This window comes from Trichechus manatus, unplaced genomic scaffold (assembly GCF_000243295.1).
Source record: "Trichechus manatus latirostris isolate Lorelei unplaced genomic scaffold, TriManLat1.0 scaffold00030, whole genome shotgun sequence".
Taxonomy (NCBI): domain Eukaryota; kingdom Metazoa; phylum Chordata; class Mammalia; order Sirenia; family Trichechidae; genus Trichechus; species Trichechus manatus.
Window position 1 is genome coordinate 7,804,695 of NW_004443966.1, and position 18,728 is coordinate 7,823,422.

The window sequence follows — 18,728 nt, forward strand, 5'->3', positions numbered from 1 at the left end:
GATCAACTGACTGGAACATCCAATATTGTTAAGGCTATCACTCTCCTAAAAATAATTTCTAAATTCAATGTGATCAATACCAAAATTCCAACAGGCATTTTTGAAAATATTGATGATTCTAAGTTTATGTAAATGCAAAGCATCTGAATAGCCATAACACTCCTTAAAAAGGAAGTCCAACCTGTGACTTCAAGACTTTTATAACGCTATAATAATCAAGCTGGGGGCATTATGGTAAGGATAGAAAAATAATTCAATGGAACGGATAGAAAATCTAGAAATACACTCACACATATAAAATGAATTTGTTTTCAACCAAGCTGGTGTTGTTAGGTGCCATCAAGCAGGTTTTGACTCCTAGCGACCCTAACTAACGAACGCAACACACTGCCCTGTGCCAACCTCACAATTGTTATTATGCTTGAGCCCACTGTTGCAGCCACCGTGTCAATCCATCTTGATGAAGGTCTTCCTTTTTTTCGCTGACCCTCTACTTTACCAAGCATGATGGCCTTCTCCAGAGACTAGTCTGTGCTGATACCATGTCCAAAGTATGTGACATGAAGTCTCACCATCCTTGCTTCTCAGGGGCATTCTGGCTCTGGAATACTATTCTTCAATAAAAAAGAACAAACTATTGATACAACAATAACATGGATGAATATCAAAAGCATCATGTAGAGTAAAAGAAGCTAAAACCAAAAATGCATGAACAGGAAAAAGTAATCTGTGGTGACGTAAGTCATAAAGTGGTTGCTTTTGGAAGGCAAGAAAAGAAAAACAACCAGAAAAGGTCACGAGAACTTTCTAGGCGATGGAAACGTTCTCTATCTTGTTTTGGGTGCTCATTACACAGGAGTATTTAACTGTCCATATTTGTCAAAATGAACCTTAAGATCTGTACATTTTACTGTAGGTCAATTATACCTCAAAAAATTTTTGAAGATGCCATTTATAACAAATCCAGCAAAAGATGTTCAACTTCTACCCAGAAAAATACAAAACATTCTTGCAAGGAATTAAAGAAAAGATAAATAAATGGAGGTATATGCTATATTTATTGATTAGAAGATTCAGTATTATAAAGATGTCAATTCTCTTCAAATTGATTTAAAGATTCAATAAAGTAAGTCCCAATCAAAATCACACAAACTGATTCTAAAATTTAAATGGAAATGCGAAGGGCCAAGAATAGGTAAGACAATCTTAAAAGAACAGAGTTGAAAGACTTACACAGCTAGATACCAGGACAGCTTACAAAGTCACATCAACTACGACAGTGTTCTACAGGGACAGACAAATAGCCAATGTCAGAGAACAGAGAAGCACATGGACACCTGGCTGATGACAAAGGGGTAACTGGAGAGCAACAGGGAAAGGATGGGCTTTTCAGCAATTCAAGCTAGGGCAAGAAGACAAGCATGGAAAAACTAACCTAAAACCTGACCTCACACCACATGTAACAAACATATTAATTCCAGAAGAACTGTAGATCTAAGTGTGAAAAGTAAAATCATATGAAGCCTCTGGAAAGAAGAGTATTTTCTTGACCTCATGGTGAGGAAAGATTTTTTTAAATAAGACACAAAAAAGCACAAGTCAAAAAGGAAGAGATCAATAAACAACATTAAAAATAAAAATTTTAATTGGTAAGATGTAACAAAAAGCATTTAACAACTAAACAGAATATTAAGTGAAACAGAAACAAATGATAACTACTTTTAATTACTTAAAATCCACTAACGTGTTTAAACCAGTTCAAGCTAATACAGTAAAATGACACACAACACCTCTTAGATCATCTAAGTAATTACCTGCTTGGGTAAGGTGAGGTCACGGGTGCTCTCACTGTAACCAATCGCAGTGAAGAGCTTGGCTTTTTCCTCTGGAGTCATAAGGTCATCAATAGCTATGAAGAAAAGACTAAATATTTTAAGAAATCAATTGCTTCAGTTTTACAGATGCAATCTAAAAGTCAAACCAATTAACAAGTGTCCTAAAATTAACAGGTATAAATGCTAAAACAAAGGTAGTTATATATTACTTTGACTAGTTAAAATAAACATACTATATTTGCTTGCTTAGGTCAAGAAAAGGTGAAGAGACACCATTAAGAAGATTGAGTATCATACAAGGATTTTAGAATTCCTAAGCATTTAAAGGAGCCCTGGTGACTACAAGACGGAATCGACTCAACGGCAATGGGTTTGTTTTTTTTTTTTTTTGGTGGCACAGTGGTTAAGAGATTGGCTGCTAACCAAAAGGTCAGCAATTCAAATCCACCAGCCACTCCTTGGAAACCTTATGGGGGCAGTTGTATTCTGTCCTATAGGGTCACCATGAGTCAGAATCAAATCAACTCAATGGCAACGGGTTTTTTAGTAAGCATTTAAAAAATTTAAGTACAATCTGTAATTAAACATCTATGTAACAGTTAGCAATCAGGAATGCTAAATGCTGAGACACAAATAATTATTCTCAAAAAAATTAAAGTTTTATTTTAGTTAGATAAACAAATATTTCGGTCTAATGTGTTTGCTGAAGAAATAGTTACATAAAATTACAGGGCTTTATATTTCATTTAGGTACCACACTGAGCTATGTAATATATATAACTTCTGTTTCAAAAGTATTTTAAAATAAAATCCAAGTAACTGACCAAGATATAATTTATATAGTTTTTTCTTATCGGTGTATGATAAATTTCTGACATGGAACTTACCTTCAGGAATCAAAGATTCTTCGTCTTTTTTCTTAGCTTCCTTCTTACCCCAAAACCCACTAAACCAGCCTCCACGTTTCTCGCCTGGGTCAGCAGATTTTTTCCTTAATTTTTGCCCAGACCGAATCACCTAAAAAATAAAATTTTTTAAAAATTCTGTTAAACAATAAATGGCTTCTTCTTCATTTTTAGGTGTAATCAGGTAAGAGAAATGGTTAATTTTTTATCACTATAACATCAGATTAAAAACAGTCAAGAGAAGTCAATTCCTTCTAAGATAATGGGCAACATGTTTTGGTTAATATAGTCCCACTGTTAACTGACTTCCCACAGCTTGAACCCTACTGGACAGCATTTTGATGAGATTTCATTTTTAGCAGCAATACACTTGAGGTTTCAAGTGAAATTTTTCTAAGCAATGTGTCTTCCAAATTTTTAAGTTAAGAGGACACCAGGACTGCACGTTTATAAAATGGTAACTCCCTGAAAGGAGGATGCTCCACACCCAAAAAGCATTAGTTTAAAACAATCCTATCTGAGAACTGATATACATTACTGGTTTGCTAACTACGGGCATGGGTGGGGGGCGGGGGAGAACACATGAATAAAAACAGATAGTCCTTGATTCTTACTTCTTTCTCTTTTCTCAACGAACCTGACTTGATTTTCCACTGCCCCTTCTCTTTGCCCACTTTTCAGTAAAATTTAGATGAAAAATGGATATAAAAACAGAAGAGGGATAAAGAGAAAAAAGTGGGTAAGTAATTTACATTCTAGTTCTCATTCTCTGAATAAGTACATTTTAGTAATTTTCCTACCTAAAATTTAGAATACTTTAAATTGATAGTAAACTGGTAACATACTGCAAACCTCTGCGTGTAATGAAAAAATAAAATAATCCAAAAGAGAAGTTAAAGAAGTTTAATTCTATAGTAGAGCAAAAGGTTGGATTAATAAAATAGTAATAGTTTGAGCTAAGTTAAATAAGCCCTCTTTAATGACCAGACATCAAGTAAATAGTAAGGGAACAGGTATACATCTGCACAAGAAAGCTGTCAAAGGTCCCAGATGTAACCATCTTTTTTCAAGCTTAACAATCCATTTTCAGCAGTCAGAAATGTACTGGATAAAAAATACATGACATCCGTTTAGTTTTTACTCTATATGAAATAACATACTTAACTTCTTTGTTTCATTGGCATTAGAACACTAGTGTGCTTTTTTATCTTTCATAATAAGCAAAATTTACAAAACTTATTTAATCTTTCTGTGCCTCAATTTCCTAATATAAAATGAAAATAATAGTACCTTCCTCAGAATTAACAGTTCCCAACAAATTATATAAAGAAAATGCTAGTTACAACTATATTCTTATCAATAAACTTTCCACTGTGAAATGTTCAACAATACAAAGCTTCAGCAAATCAACTCTCAGTCCCCAGTATTTTGAGTTCACTGCACACTTAAGCATAGGATTGCTAATCCAAGTGCCTGCTGTGTTTGTCTTTAGCTTTGGGATTTTTTTTTAAAGAAACTAATCGCATCATGTCCTATCATGACAAAAGCCATAAACGCTGCAATGTTAATGAGAAGAGGCAAACGATCTAAGAAACAAAACAAGAAATAATAAAATTTGAAAGTGGCTTCAAAAATGTCAAATCTAGTATTTGGATACAAGCTACAGATTTTCAACAGAAGGTGTGAATCTTTAGGACAAAGAAACCGTGCAATCTACAGGAAGGGCTCAGCCGTTCAAAAAGTAGTGACACATGAGCCTGTTTACCGGCGGTGTTTCAGGAGACGAGGGCGGTGTGGATGAACACAGGGCCAGGGGTAAATGCTAAACTTCTGCCGCGAGCCACGGCTCAGTCACACATTCAAGGCCTGTCTGAATTTGCACGTTGAAAGTGAGGGACAAACTGAGAGCGAATGGACACCACAGCTCAGTGGTCTTCGATTCCGGTTGGGCATGAGCATCATCAGGAAGCTTCTTAAAAACACTGATACAACAGTGTGCAGAGGCACAGGGAATATATGGAAACCCTCCAAATTTTCCTAGAAGCCTAAGATATACACACGCACACACACCAATGCCCAAGCCCCTCCACAGACCAATTACATCAAATCTTAAAGGAGTGTGTTCCAGGCATCACCGTTTTTGTAAATTATCCAGGTGATTCTGATGTGCAGCCAGGGTTCTAAAAGACTGAGATGACCAGAGTTTCCTTCAACAACAGCAAAGGTCAGCAAGCAGGGAGTTTACCTGCCTCAACAGTTCCACAATGCAGATGAAACCGGGCTATTCTGGAAAAGATACCCAATTAAATGTATATTATCTGAGTTTTTAAAGCATCTACTACGAATTCTTTTAGGGAAAATGCAAACAGAGACTTTCCTATATGTCGACAAATCCCATTTTAAAAAATTACAAGAAATACTATTTAAAAAATAAGAGAGCTGACACAACTATACACACACACCCTGTTCCTGGTTTTGATAGTATCCTACAGTAAAACCTGTGAAGGCCAGAACCCATGTAAGGTGGAAACCTGTCAGAGAAGGAAAACTCAAGATAAGACTGCACGCTGTCAAAGGCAGAAAACTTGTAAGAGCAGGAAAACAAAGGCAGTCCCGTCAAGTTCCGGCTGTCACAGTTTCACCGCATAATTATGTAAGACGTAACCATCGGGGGAAACTGGGTGGAGGACACACAGGACCTCCGTGAACTATCTGCAACTTTCTGTGAATCTTTTTTTAATACATATACACACACAATAAACAATATAAATACAAGACTTAACATAATATGAAAAGGAATGCAGGACCTTTTCATTTTTCCCTAATACCCCCTCTGTTGCCTTCACTTCCTTCCCTGCCGAGCTAAGACGCCACAGTAAATAACTTCAACCAATCCTATACCTCTATTTTAAAATCTATGACCCTGTGGGGTTTTCCATTACAATGAAAAAACACCAATCTTGGATGAATCTAATTGCCTTCTCTTTACCTACATCCATCCTTTTGTGTCCACTGCATTCAATAATTAATCCTCTTTCTTCAGTTTTTAAACAACTAGTATTAAGAACACCCAATTAAACTGAAGCTACTTAAGTTAGGAAGGAATGAAATAATCTGTTTCCTCCAGCCCTTCGTTCTTCTAATTCACAGGAACAATCCTTAGCAGCAGCAATTGCCTTTTAAAACATTCACACTGACTCAAGAACTGCACCTTGGGGAATCTGTCCTTAAGAAAAAAAAATATTTTTCAGAAAATTTATAGACAAGGCTGTTCATGTTAGTGTTACTTATAATTAAATACAACCAGTGGGAAATAGTGAAGCAAATTCTGGTATATGCACAGAGTGGAACACTATTCAGCTATTTAAAATGATGTTGGGTAAATGATCCCATTGGCATGGAAAATGGGAAAACTATATCAAATTAAAAAGGAAGGAAGGGAGGGAGGGAGGGAGAGAGAAACAAAGAACATCAAGTTACAAAATCTTCTCGTGACTCCACAGTCTCACCAGTTACTACTCTGCTTATCTGTTCCCCTTCCAGCAAAGCAGCATACTATCTACACTCACTGTCTCCAACTTCCAGTCTCCTACCCTCTCTCATTCCAATCAGGCTTATGTCCACACTATTCTACATAAATTGCTCTTGAAATGACCTCTTTATTGCTATATCCAACGATGAAGCTTCAGTTCCAACATGGTGGCATAAGCCCACCACAGCCCATCCTTCCTGCTGATTACAAGTTAAAATTCTGGTCAAAGTACAGAAAACATCTACCTGAGACTCTGGAAAGTAAACAAAAACAGGCAGCTTGTGGGGTCAAAACTTGGAAAAACAACCTGCACAAGAGTTTCCCAGGTTTTCTGGTTTTTATTTTTCTCACATGCAGTGGCAGAGAGATTGTAGGGTGTCCCCCACCGTGATCTCTGACTCCTGATGTTCTTGGCTTTGAGCAGTCCCCTGCCTCTGAGTGTGGGCGTAAACTGTGACTCACTTCTAACCAACAGAATATGGCCAAGGTAACAGGATGCACATGATTATGATTATGTGTATAAGACTGTAGGACCCACCTTGCTAGAGTCTCTCCCTCCCTTGTTGGCCTTGAAGAAATAAGCTTCCATGTTGTAGAAAATTTACATTGGGAAACCCATTTGGCGAGGAACTGGGGTTGATATTTATGGGCTGTGAGTCGCCTCTGGCTGAAATTCGGCAGGAAAATAAAACCCTCCCTCTCACAGCCAAAAGGAGTTAAATTCTGCCAACAATAGTAGATCCTTCCTCAGTCATGCCTCAGATAAGACCACAGTCCCAGCCAACATCTTGACTGCAGTATTATGAGATCTTGAGCAGAGGGCTCAGCTCAGCCATGCCTGGACTCCCAACCCACGGAAATTCTGAGACAATAAATGTGTGTTTTGTTTAAAGCCCCTAAGGTTGTGGTAATTTGTCGTGCAGCAATAGAAAACTCATACAGTGGCGTTGCCTCTGGGAGGAACTCCATCATGGAGCAGCACAGAGACACAGGCAGCACAGTGGTGAAGATGGCTAACACCCCGAGAGACTCCGTATTTCTGTCCAAGGAAACAGAAAACGGAGTCCATGAAGGCCAGAGCATAGAGGGAGAAACCCCAGGCGGGAGACAGCCAGAAGGGGATCCCTAATTCTGTGTACAAAATGACACAATCTCAGCCTAACCCAGGCTTCACATGTATAAAACAGATTCAAACCAAAGTGGCAAAGGTTTCGAGACCTGAACTGAGATATGACCATCTGCACAAGTCCCAAACTAACTCCTGAACTAATCATGTGCCAAACAGACTCAGACCAGCACACCAAAGGTTTAGGAAACTGAACTGAGATGTAAATCGCTGTTCACAAAAGGCAAAATGAAATTTACACTCAGAACCTAACCACGTTGTGTGCTAAAACAAAATATTGACATTTTCCAGAGGATTATAAAAGCACTCAAAGATAATATAATATTCACAATGTCCAGGATACAATCCAAAATTAATCGACATGTTAAAAAAAAAAATAGAAAAAACGTGACCAATTCTCAAGGGAAAAGACAATCAACAGATGCCAACTGCAAAATAACCCACACGTTGGAACTATCAGACAGTTATGTTACATCAGGGAAAGGGAAATACATCTGAAATGCAAGAAGGATTTGAATTTTCAGCACAGCAAATGGAAACTATAAAAAAGGACTAAACAGGAATTTTAGATCTGAAAAATATCTGAAATAAAAAACTCACTGAATGGGATCTACAGCAAAATGTATACGATAGAGGAAAGAGTAAACTTGAAGCTAGATCAAAAAATTATCCATCTGAAGAAAAGAAAGAAAAAAGACTGGGGGAAAAAAATCAATAGTCTCAGGGACCTGTGATATAATATGAAAAGGTTTATATATGTATCATATATAATTATGTATATGATATGCATGTGCATATATAAAATACAGGTATAGATAGAGATAGAGATATACAATGGAGTCCAAGAAGGGAAGAAGAAAGAGATTGGGGCCAAAAAAACATTTGAAGACAAGACTGAAAATGTCCCAAATTTGGTAAATCTAATGGTCAATTCTCGGTTGGTTTTCAGCTCAGTTGACCAATCAGGTGCACTTCTCACAGCTGATCACCCCCTTTTTCTTGAAATTCTTTCTTCACTTGGCTTTGAAAGCGCTGCACTCATATTGCTTCCCTCCTACATCTCTGACAACCCCTTCTTGGTCACCTCTGCTGGTTCCTCATCATCTCTCTCACCTATAAACCACGGAATGCTTCAGGGCTTTGTACTCCTGCTCTTCTCTAGCTATTCATACTCCTTAGGTAATCTCATCCGATCTCAAGGCTTTAAAAGCCATCTATATACTGACACCTCCCAAATCAATATATCCAGCCCAGACTTCTTTTCTGAACTCCACATTCAGATAACCCAATTGCCTACTCCACATCTCCACTTGGGTATCTAAAAAATAGCAAAAACTTAATGCGCCCCAGACTAAACTCCTCATCATCTCCCACCCCACCCAAGCTTGTTCCATTCACAGTCTTCACCATCTCATGTGGTGACAACTCCATCATTCCAACTGCTCAGGTCAAAATCCTTAAAGTCTTCTCTGACTTGTCTTATAACCCACATCTAAGCATCAGAAAATACTGACTCTACCTTCCAATATATCCAAAATCTGACACTTTCTAATCACACCCATTGCAATCAACTTCAGTCAAGCTACCATCTCTCACCTCAATTATTGCAACAGCATCCTAACTGGCCTGTTTTCACCCTTGCCCTTCGTCCTACAATCTGTTTTCAAAATAGGAGCCACACTGAGTTCTAAAACTTACGTCAATCATACCATCCTGTACTCAAAATTTATCAATGGCTTCCATATTCAGAGTAAAAGCCAAAGTCCACACAATGGCTTATCAAGACCCAACACAATGTGGCATCCTCCCCAGTTTCATCGTCTCCCCTCCCAGTCCTCCTCTACCTTGCTTCATTAACCACCACCGTCCCCTTTCTCTCACCACTCCAGTTATTCCCTAAAAGAGCCAGAAACGCTCCCACCCCAAAACCTTCAAGCTTACCATTCCTTCTTCCTACTACTTTCTTCTCTCAGGTGTCTTCCTGGCTAACTCTCTCACCTCCTTCAGGTCTTCACTCAAACATTACCTCCTTAGTAAAGCATTCCTGACCACCATTCTATTTGAAATTATAACCCCCATTATCATCACTGACTAGCCCTGATACTCTCCATACTCCTTCCTACTTTATTTTATGTATTTGTTTATCATCCTTCTCTCCTACTAGAATGCAAATAAGGGATTTTTGTGTGCTCACTCCCATGTCCGCAGGGCAAATAATGGTGATGAGGAGGAAAAGAGGAGGAAGAAGACCAGGAATAAAAGGAAGGAGGAAGAGGAGGAGAAACCGGAAGAGGAGGATGAGAAAGGAGAGAAGAAGAAATTATGTAGTAATTTTTTTTACTGTGTCAGGCACATAATAGCCTAAGTGTTTCACATGGATTATCATTTGCTCCTCACAACAACCCTATGATGTAGATATTATTAATTAATCTCGTTTTACAAATGGGGAAACTGAGGGACAGAGAAGTTAAAAAACAAGCCCAAGACTACACAATCAGTAAGAGGCAAAGCTGGGATTTGAATCCAGACCATCTGACTCTTGCATTCACACATTGAATCATAATGCTAGCAAAACAGGCATCAATGAGTATCTGCTAAATAAATTAAATGAATAAGTGCACAAGTTTTAATCCCATTTTAAAATACGAGTATGTGTATGGAAATCTATGACCAGATCAAGGACTAAAAGGGTATACAGGCAAAGTAGTAACAGTAATTACCTTTAGTATATGAGATAAGGGAGCCCTGGTGGCACAGTGGTTAAGAGCCTGGCTGCTAAACAAAAGGTCAGAAGTTCAAATCCACCAGCCACTGCTTGGGAACTCTATGGGGAAGTTCTACTCTGTCCTATAGGGTCACTATGAGTTGGAACTGACTTGATGGCAACGGGTTTAATTTTGGTTTTTCATGTGCGATAAGGAGTATTTCTATTTTCTTCTTTTGCTGATCTATATTTTCAATTTTTCTATAATAAGATGTATTACCTTTATAATTTATTTTTTCAACTACCCAAAATATCATATTACAGAATAACAGGAATGACATGGAACAAAATGCACAAGGTAACAGTGAGATAAATAAGCAGTTATGAAGTATCAATAAACAGATTAATTCCAATTTTGAAAAAAATAGAGGAAGGAATAGAGGGAATAAGGGGGGGGAGAGGGAGGAAACAGAAGAAGAGAAAGTAACAGAAGAGGAGGATAAAAAACACAAATAAGCAGGTATACATGCGTGGGGAAAAAAACCTAGAAGCCTATATCCTAAAATCTTAACAGTTGCAGTCTAAGTTGCAAAGATTACAAATGACTTTCATTTACTTTCTTTTGGGGGTTTTTCAAATTTTTTTGTTACCAATTGTTTTTATTCCCCTCGCATTAGTGGCCTTCTGCCGGTACTCCAGTTTGTTTTCTCCGGAGACTGAATTAAGTGATAAAAACTCAACCTCTATTCTCACTTGGTATATCTTAGCAGCTCCCCAAGCTATGAAACCTGGATTCTTCATCTGTGGTTTAAAGCAGTGGTATTAGCATTTAAAACACAAAATCAGCTGCTAAAAATATTACCTCAACCTGTGCTTGCTGCCTTGCTAAAATTATGTTAAAAACATCAAGGGTCTTCTCCAAGTCCTATAAAAAACAAAGAGACACCTGTAAATAAGCAAAATGACCATCAGATGAAAAAAAATTTACTTCTATGATTTTTATGTTTATCTAGACCATTGACAGTATTTGAGATCTAATGAAAGCATTAAGTATAAATGTGACGTGCACTTGGCTCCGAAATTTTTTAGTTTTTACAATAAGGGAAAGTAAGTTGTCAAAGAAGTAAACCCTCATTAAGTACAGTAAATGAAAGTAACAATTTTTCCATAAGACCATTATCATTCACAGGTAATATACGTACATGGAAACAAGAATATTTGCAAAGGAGACTTGTTTTAGGTACTATCCTTATAGCTACTACTCTGACTCTCCCTAAATTATTTCATAACCATTGTACTAAAGGCACCATTATAAAGAACACAGAATTTAAGAATATAAAATTCTGCAAATCAACAAGTAGACTAAACAAGAAACTGATCTGGGGAATTTACATAAACGTGGGTGGTGGTATTGGTTGCCATGGAGTAGATTCTGACTCACAGGGGAATTTAACATTCATGGGGTGAACTGTGTGCCAGGTGCTTCCTGTGTTATCTCATGTTCATTCTCCCCACGCTGTGAGACAGATATTATCTCCATTTTATAAATGAGAACACCAGACACGAGAGGTTAAGAAATCTGTGTCCATTATCAGAACGTCTGGTAAGCAGCCACCTCAGCACCTCAACGCAAATCCACCTAGTAACTCCAATACCGATCATTTTTCTAATATACCATACTGGTGGTCCCCATTTATTTCAGAATAACAGAAATTCAATTCATTCTTCACATTATGAATCAGGTACAGAAATAGTTCTACAGCCAAGATCAAGTGATATTAAGCAAATAATGTATTCAATGTGCATTTTTCTTTTAAAAGGGGGTAACTAACACTCCTTATTTGATAAAGGAATAAAACCATTTTTTATAAAAAATACTTTGAATGTTTTTAAAAAGCCACTACCATATATAAATATGGGGCTTTTACTAACAAAACAAATCAGACATATCTAGCTAATAATAAACACACATTTGAAAACTTCTGATAGTGATTTTATAAACAATATTATGAAAACCAAACACTTTCCCCCAAATGGTTTATGATAACCTCATTTTATTTACTAAGGTGGGGGAAAAAGGCTTTTTTAAAGCAGGAGAAAACTAGGAAAGAATACTCTACATTTTCTCATAAAATCTTCTTTTCAAAAGAGATCAGTTCTGTTTTTTCTAAAATTATATTTTGATTCAAATTAAATGCAGGGAAACATCTATCACTAGACATATTTCATTAGAATTAATATTAAAGAATGATTAGACAAATAACACTTTCCAAGATCTACCTGAATCTGTTTCTGTATCTCTTCTGAGACTTTTGTCTGAGTCAGCTTGTTTCTGTAGGCACTTCTATAACTCCTGAGCAACTGTCTGTGCTTCTTAATGTTACTCCATGACCACATCTGGGTATACCTTCTTACATGGACTTCAAGGACAGAATCAATTGCATATTTCCACCTGCAAATTACATTTTGTTAAAGAACATTTGAATATAAAGTCTAAGAAAAAGCAGGAAAATAGCTTTGACTTTTTAGATCTACACCATCAAATTTTTTGTTCTCACTGTCTTCCTGTAAGAGTTCCATAACAGCACTTCAATTCCCCCAGAACAACTCTCTGACTCAAGCAGACTGAAATAGGAGTAAACTATTCCAGAAAGAGAGTATGCCAAGAGCAAAACCATAAAGACACAAATTAGCACGTTGCAGGAAATTAATAGCATTCCAGGATAGTTATAACATTGATTCCATGGGGTGACTGATGGGTAATAAGACTTTTTACAAAATGTTTGAAAATCTTGAATGCTAAGCTAAGAATCTGAAACTAGGACAGGAGTACAAGAGGTAGTGTTCATAAAAAAAAAAAAAAGTGACATAAGCATAGAATAGATAGCCCTATCTTCTCTGTTTAAAAAAAAAGAGTGGCTGGATTAGATAATTCTAAAGGTCTCTTAACTTTGAAGAGTTCCCAGCTGGAAGAATGTATGTTTCTCATAAAACAAAAAAACAAATTCTAACTTACCATTGTCGACCATTGGTATGAAGTGGTAAATAAGGCTTATATTTCCTGTAAGGGGTATTTCTAACCATATAATCCACTGACTCCAAAAGGTCAATCATACTTAGGTACTATCAAAATAAAAAAAAAAAAAAGTTTATTACATTGCACACATGATAAACACCAAATATTATTGATTTTCAACCTAGAGAGACTCCAGATTCCCTTAACAATAAATATCACTGTTGCCTGGTAATACAATGATTTACTGTACTTCATCAAATTTAAAACCGTTAACCCAAACTCACTGCTGTTGATTCCGACTCTAACAATCCCACAGGATAGAGCAGAACTGCCCCATAGGGTTTCCAAGGAGCAGCTGGTGGATTTGAACTCCCGACCTTTTGGTTAGCAGTCGAGCTCTTAACCACTACGCCACCAGCACTTCATCTGGCTATTAAGTACTTAAAATGTAGCTAGTCTGAACTTAAATGTAATATAAGTGTAAAATAAACCCCAGATATTAAACACTTAAGTTTAAAAAAAAAAAAAGGACGTAAAATACCTCATTAACAATTTTTCATACTGATTACATGTTGAAATAATAATATTTTGGATATGTTAGGTTAAATTAAATGTTATTAAAATTAATTTCACTTTTTCTCCAAACTATTCTAATGTAGCTACTAGAAAAACTTAAAATTACATATATGGCTCTCATTTTATTCTTTACTGGACACCACTGGGCTAGAAGTTCAATTGTAGAAGTTCAACTGGCCAAATGTCCTGCCCTCCTTTCACTTGCTATTCTCAGGCCCATGACTCAAATTCCCTGGGCATATAGTCAAGCTTGGGAAGCAAATGATGGGAAAAAGCTATCAACACAGCTGCTCTAACGATTAAAGAAATCATATTTAATGTAAGAGAATCTGCTATTAAAAACCGAGGAAGGAAAAACACACGAAAATCTCCCATCAAAGTGGAAATAAAGTTATTCACCAGTCTGATAAGATCCTCTACCATTTAGAAAAAGATTAGATAAAATAAAGAAGTTATTTCTTAAATCTGACGTTTATTTTCTTTTAAAAAAATTTTTTAACTCAAATCTATACATAACAATCAAATAGAACCACCCAAAGCACCAAAGGAGAAGAAATAAGCACAAAGGACAACAGCAGCCAAGATTCAGGGCTGATCAAAGCGAGAGATGTCCAGCTACGTCTCACCTGAGGCCTGGTCAGTTCAATGGCGATATTTTGTACTTCTATGTTCCAATCCAGTTTGGGTGTTTTGAGCTCTGTTTCTGCGTAAGGATTCATATAGAGTTTTGCAGAGGCTGATATTGGCTGGAAAACTTAAATCACATGGGAAGACATAAGATATGTTTATGTGCCCTTATATATGATCTCTTGTAAATAACTACGAGAACACTGTTACTCTGGAAGTAGAGAAAAATGATCAAAAATACATGTAACAAATCTGCTATTAAAAACCATTTAAGCATCTACTTATCTACATAATACCAAAGTCAAGCTCAAGGGTTAAAGTGAAAGTTTCTGGGGAGGATGCTGGCGCCCTATGTTTCTGTACGAGAAATGTAGAAAACACATACAATCTATTTTTGGCTATTCAGAGTCTTTATAAAATCAGGCTTCTATTCCTTGCTATAAGTCATTTAATGATTTTATTATTCATTAAAAATACTAGTAAGAGGAAGGCAGCTGAATTTCATTAATTTCTGTCTTATTTAATCACTGGCACAATTTAGGAACATATTCATGAACAAAATTCAATCACCTGGAAAAAAAACTACATATCATTTTGTGATTTTCAAAATGATTTACTAAATATATAATCTTAGAATCAACTAAAGAAAATATTCTTGAAAAAGTAGTATGAAAAAGTGTATTATGAAAGATGATAGGCAGGGCAAAGTAAAGGTGATAATTTTAACTGTGAATAGTATTAAAATTAAATAAACTGTGATTCCTTATGGAATTTACACTCTACATAAGATTGTACAAAAACTCTAAGTGACTTACACGTATGCCTCAGAATGAAATTGTTGATCTTTCTGAACTAGTTCTTTGAAACAATGAAATTAAATGCTTTCATAAACCAGCCTCATTAGAAATCTTTGTCATCATTAAACACAAGGGTCTATGCAGTCCGTGGGTGAAGCAAATGGTTAAGCACTTGACCACCCACCCAGAGGCACCTCAGAAGAAAGGCCTGGTGATCTACTTCTGAAAAGTCATAACCATTGAAAACCCTATGAAGCACAGCTCTGCTCTGACACACATGGGGTTGCCACGAGTCGGAACCAACTCAAAGGCAAATGGTTTGGTTTGGGTTTTTTTATGAACATAAGAGAAAGTGCCAACCATCATCTAATGGCAATTAACTGTAAGAAAATACCAAGAAAACCACAGTGAACCAGAGTAACATGGAATATGGAAGAATGTGGGCATGAAAGCTGAGAATGATCATAGAGGGGAAGGGTATATTAAACAAAACAAACCAATAGCTTCTTCAGAATGGAGAAAACAGATGGGATTAAAAAAAAGCAGGCAGCTTTGTTAGCCATCTATTTTAAAAATAAAGGTGAGGCTGCCAAGTAGAAAAGCTCACTTAAGAAATCTCTAGAGTGGTTAGTTTGTCTTACATTGCAATAGTGACATGCTAAAGGTGACCAAATATCAAGAGCTCAGAAATTCAGTTATTTAAAAAAAAAAAAAATCTAAATCCCAAGACAATTTACACAATACCAAGGTAAGAAGAAAACATGGAGGTCAAGGGGGGGTTGGCTGTGGGGAGTGGGCCGCAGCCACACTGCCCTTCTCTCTCCCTCTCTCTCTCTCTCTCTCTCCCTCTCCCTCTCTCTCCCTCTCTCTCTCTCTCTCTCTCTCTCTCTCTCTCTCTCTCGCTCCAGCAGTGCCCGTTACAATACGATCCCCAATAGTTACTTATTATCCAAATATGCTGTTATCATAAAACTAAGGTATAAAATCAATACTTTCTCTTTGTCAAAGTAACTTTATCATTCCAAGTAACATTATCAAAAACAGTGTATTACAGTAAGGTATTTAATTCCACACTTCCTATAACATGAAATTAACTTTTATCATTACTTACTGTATTGATGATGTGGGCTTCTATTGCTACTTGTAATAATTTCACTTTTTAGCTGAGCCTAAGCAAAAAATTTAATTATATGAGAATGAAAAAGGAAATGCACACATACTCAACCACAAAAAAAAGAAGAAGAAAAAAAACCTTAGTGCTTAAATCAATATCCTTATTCCTCTCTTTGTAACTAGCAGTCCAATAAGAAAAACACACTGAGGTATAACCCGTTGCCGTCGGGTCGATTCCGACTCATAGCAACCCTAACAGGACAGGGTATATTTCTTTAGAGTGAAGATATGAAAGTAATTTTTTTAAATTCTACATATCTAGAAACAACATTATAACACTGTGTCCCCCTCTGCCTTTGGGGAAAAAAAATATACATACATAAACGTATATGAACTGGTATCTCAAACACTGTATAGTCAATTACGAACTATTTGTTATAGTATCTTTTTGAGAGATAAGAGATAGAACCTTGGAATTAACCCAGTCTAGAAAATTCAACTGTTCTTCCTTTCTCCTCTAAGTAAAAAAACCTGGCTAAGACTGGCTAACCACATTAAAGTTTTGAATTAATCCTTCTCTATTCAGGAAATCATCGTCACAAATGCTTAAAGCATTTGTCAAGGATATATTCTTTAGATCTGAAAGGCATCATCTCTCTTCACAATAAAGTAATCATTGTCAGATGAAACAATATAACAAGAAGGCCGCCAAAATGAGTGTAAAAAACCATAAATACGGTTTTAATTTAATAGTATAGTATTATAACAGTATTCTCATCTCACCATCTAGTCAGTGATTTCACGAAGATCTTCAAAAACAAAAGTACTTTTTCCAAAACACATAAAGAGATTCCAAGACATGTGTTTCACACTTCTGATTTAGTTATACAAAAGTTAAATAAATGACTGATATCCTGTCTTCATTAAGGATCTTTTATGTTAAACATTTAGAGAGTGTACAGTTGGCTCTTCTATGTATAATCTGAAATTACCAAGATCTGTTCCCTTGATCCCTGGTAAGAAATTCCGCAGTGTACATTCCAGTAGGCACTAAGACTATCGAGTCGTATAAGCTATAAAAGAAAAATGAAACAAGTCAAGCAACTAACACACTGAAATTATAAATCAATGTTAAAAAATTATTTTAATGTTCACTACCCTAAAAGTAACCAAATGCCATTCAGAACTTTGAAAGGAAAAAAAAAGAAATGCAAAAATGAGGGAAAAGTCATATTGTTCATATAATTTATTAAGTCTGGTATTTGCTAAATTGTGCTTCCAGGAACACTATCTCCATTTAGTTATCAAATAATTATTGCTAATTCACTATTTAGCAGGTCCTGTGAATGTTCTGCTGAATGAGATAGACATGATCCCTCCAGCAAATATCACGGATTGTTCCAGGCAAGGGAAGAGGAGTGTTCTGTAATCGACAAGGTGGGGAAAACTATAAACTCCATTATATATCCCTCCTGGAGATTCAAAATATTTATTAGTGTATTTAAAGTCCTGTAGTTTGAAATAAAATGAAACATATCTGTTAGACTATGTACAGCTTACTACATTAGCCAGTAACCTTACTAGATCAGAGACTATTTTTTCTATGCCATCTAATAATATCTCAATTACCTAATGCTCCATAAAACACCATTTGGGAATTTACTTTATCTAGTTTCCTCATCTGATAGGTGAAAAACTTAAAGCTCTGAGAGGGTAAGTGATTACAGTAAGTCACACAGGTAAAGTAGCTGAGCCGGAACTAGACCCCAGACTCTTAAGTCACACGGCAATGACACGTTCTGCTCCTAAAAGGTTAGTTGAAATGCAGAAATGCTTGTATCTAGGAAAGTAATAAATTTTATTCTACCAGAATATAATACCTTGAATATGATTTTTTCTGCTTCATTTAATATGCATGGAGTCCAGTGCTCATTTGCAGTCTAAAAGAAAACAAAGAGAATAACCGCAGAAATGTGGTCTAAATGTCACACAGTGGTGCTCCAGTATTTGTAAACTGCAGTAAGAAAACTCAGAAAGAAGAGACATCTAGCTAACGGTGGCTAGTGTTAGCTGTTTCTTTACATATTAATATGACAAAATCAAAAGAACATTGTTCTTCATTCTACCTTGGTGAGTAGCATCTAGGTCTTAAAAGCCTGTGAGCAGCCATCTAAGATACTCCACTGGTCTCACCCCTTCGGGAGCAAGGGAGAATGAAGCAACAAGATACAAGGAAATGATTAGTCCAAAGGACTAATGGACCACAACCACCATGCCGCCACCAGACTGAGTCCAGTACAACTAGATGGTGCCCAGCTACCACCACTGACTGCTCTGAACAGGGATCACAACAGAGGATCCAGACAGAGCTGGAAAAAAATGTAGAACAAGATCCTAACTCACAAAAAAAGACCAGACTTACTGGCCTGAAAGAGACTGGAGAAACCTTGAGAGTATGGCCCCCGGACACCCTTTTAGCTCAGTAATGAAGTCACTC

The 18,728-nt window shown here is 36.5% G+C and overlaps 1 protein-coding gene across 2 annotated transcripts in view; it reads right to left on the reverse strand.

The window, feature by feature from the left end:
- Positions 1–18,728, reverse strand: part of VPS13C (vacuolar protein sorting 13 homolog C) — a 175,087-nt gene that overhangs the window by 115,379 nt on the left and 40,980 nt on the right. For both annotated transcript variants that reach the window (XM_004374623.3, XM_004374625.2), the window contains exons 8-16: positions 18,112–18,171; positions 17,224–17,304; positions 16,230–16,287; positions 14,321–14,448; positions 13,119–13,225; positions 12,383–12,554; positions 10,965–11,027; positions 2,723–2,852; positions 1,815–1,909 (exon numbers count right to left, since the gene is read on the reverse strand). In XM_004374623.3, the coding sequence (XP_004374680.1) occupies positions 1,815–1,909; positions 2,723–2,852; positions 10,965–11,027; positions 12,383–12,554; positions 13,119–13,225; positions 14,321–14,448; positions 16,230–16,287; positions 17,224–17,304; positions 18,112–18,171 (894 nt within the window). The remainder of the gene's footprint in view (positions 1–1,814; positions 1,910–2,722; positions 2,853–10,964; positions 11,028–12,382; positions 12,555–13,118; positions 13,226–14,320; positions 14,449–16,229; positions 16,288–17,223; positions 17,305–18,111; positions 18,172–18,728) is intronic.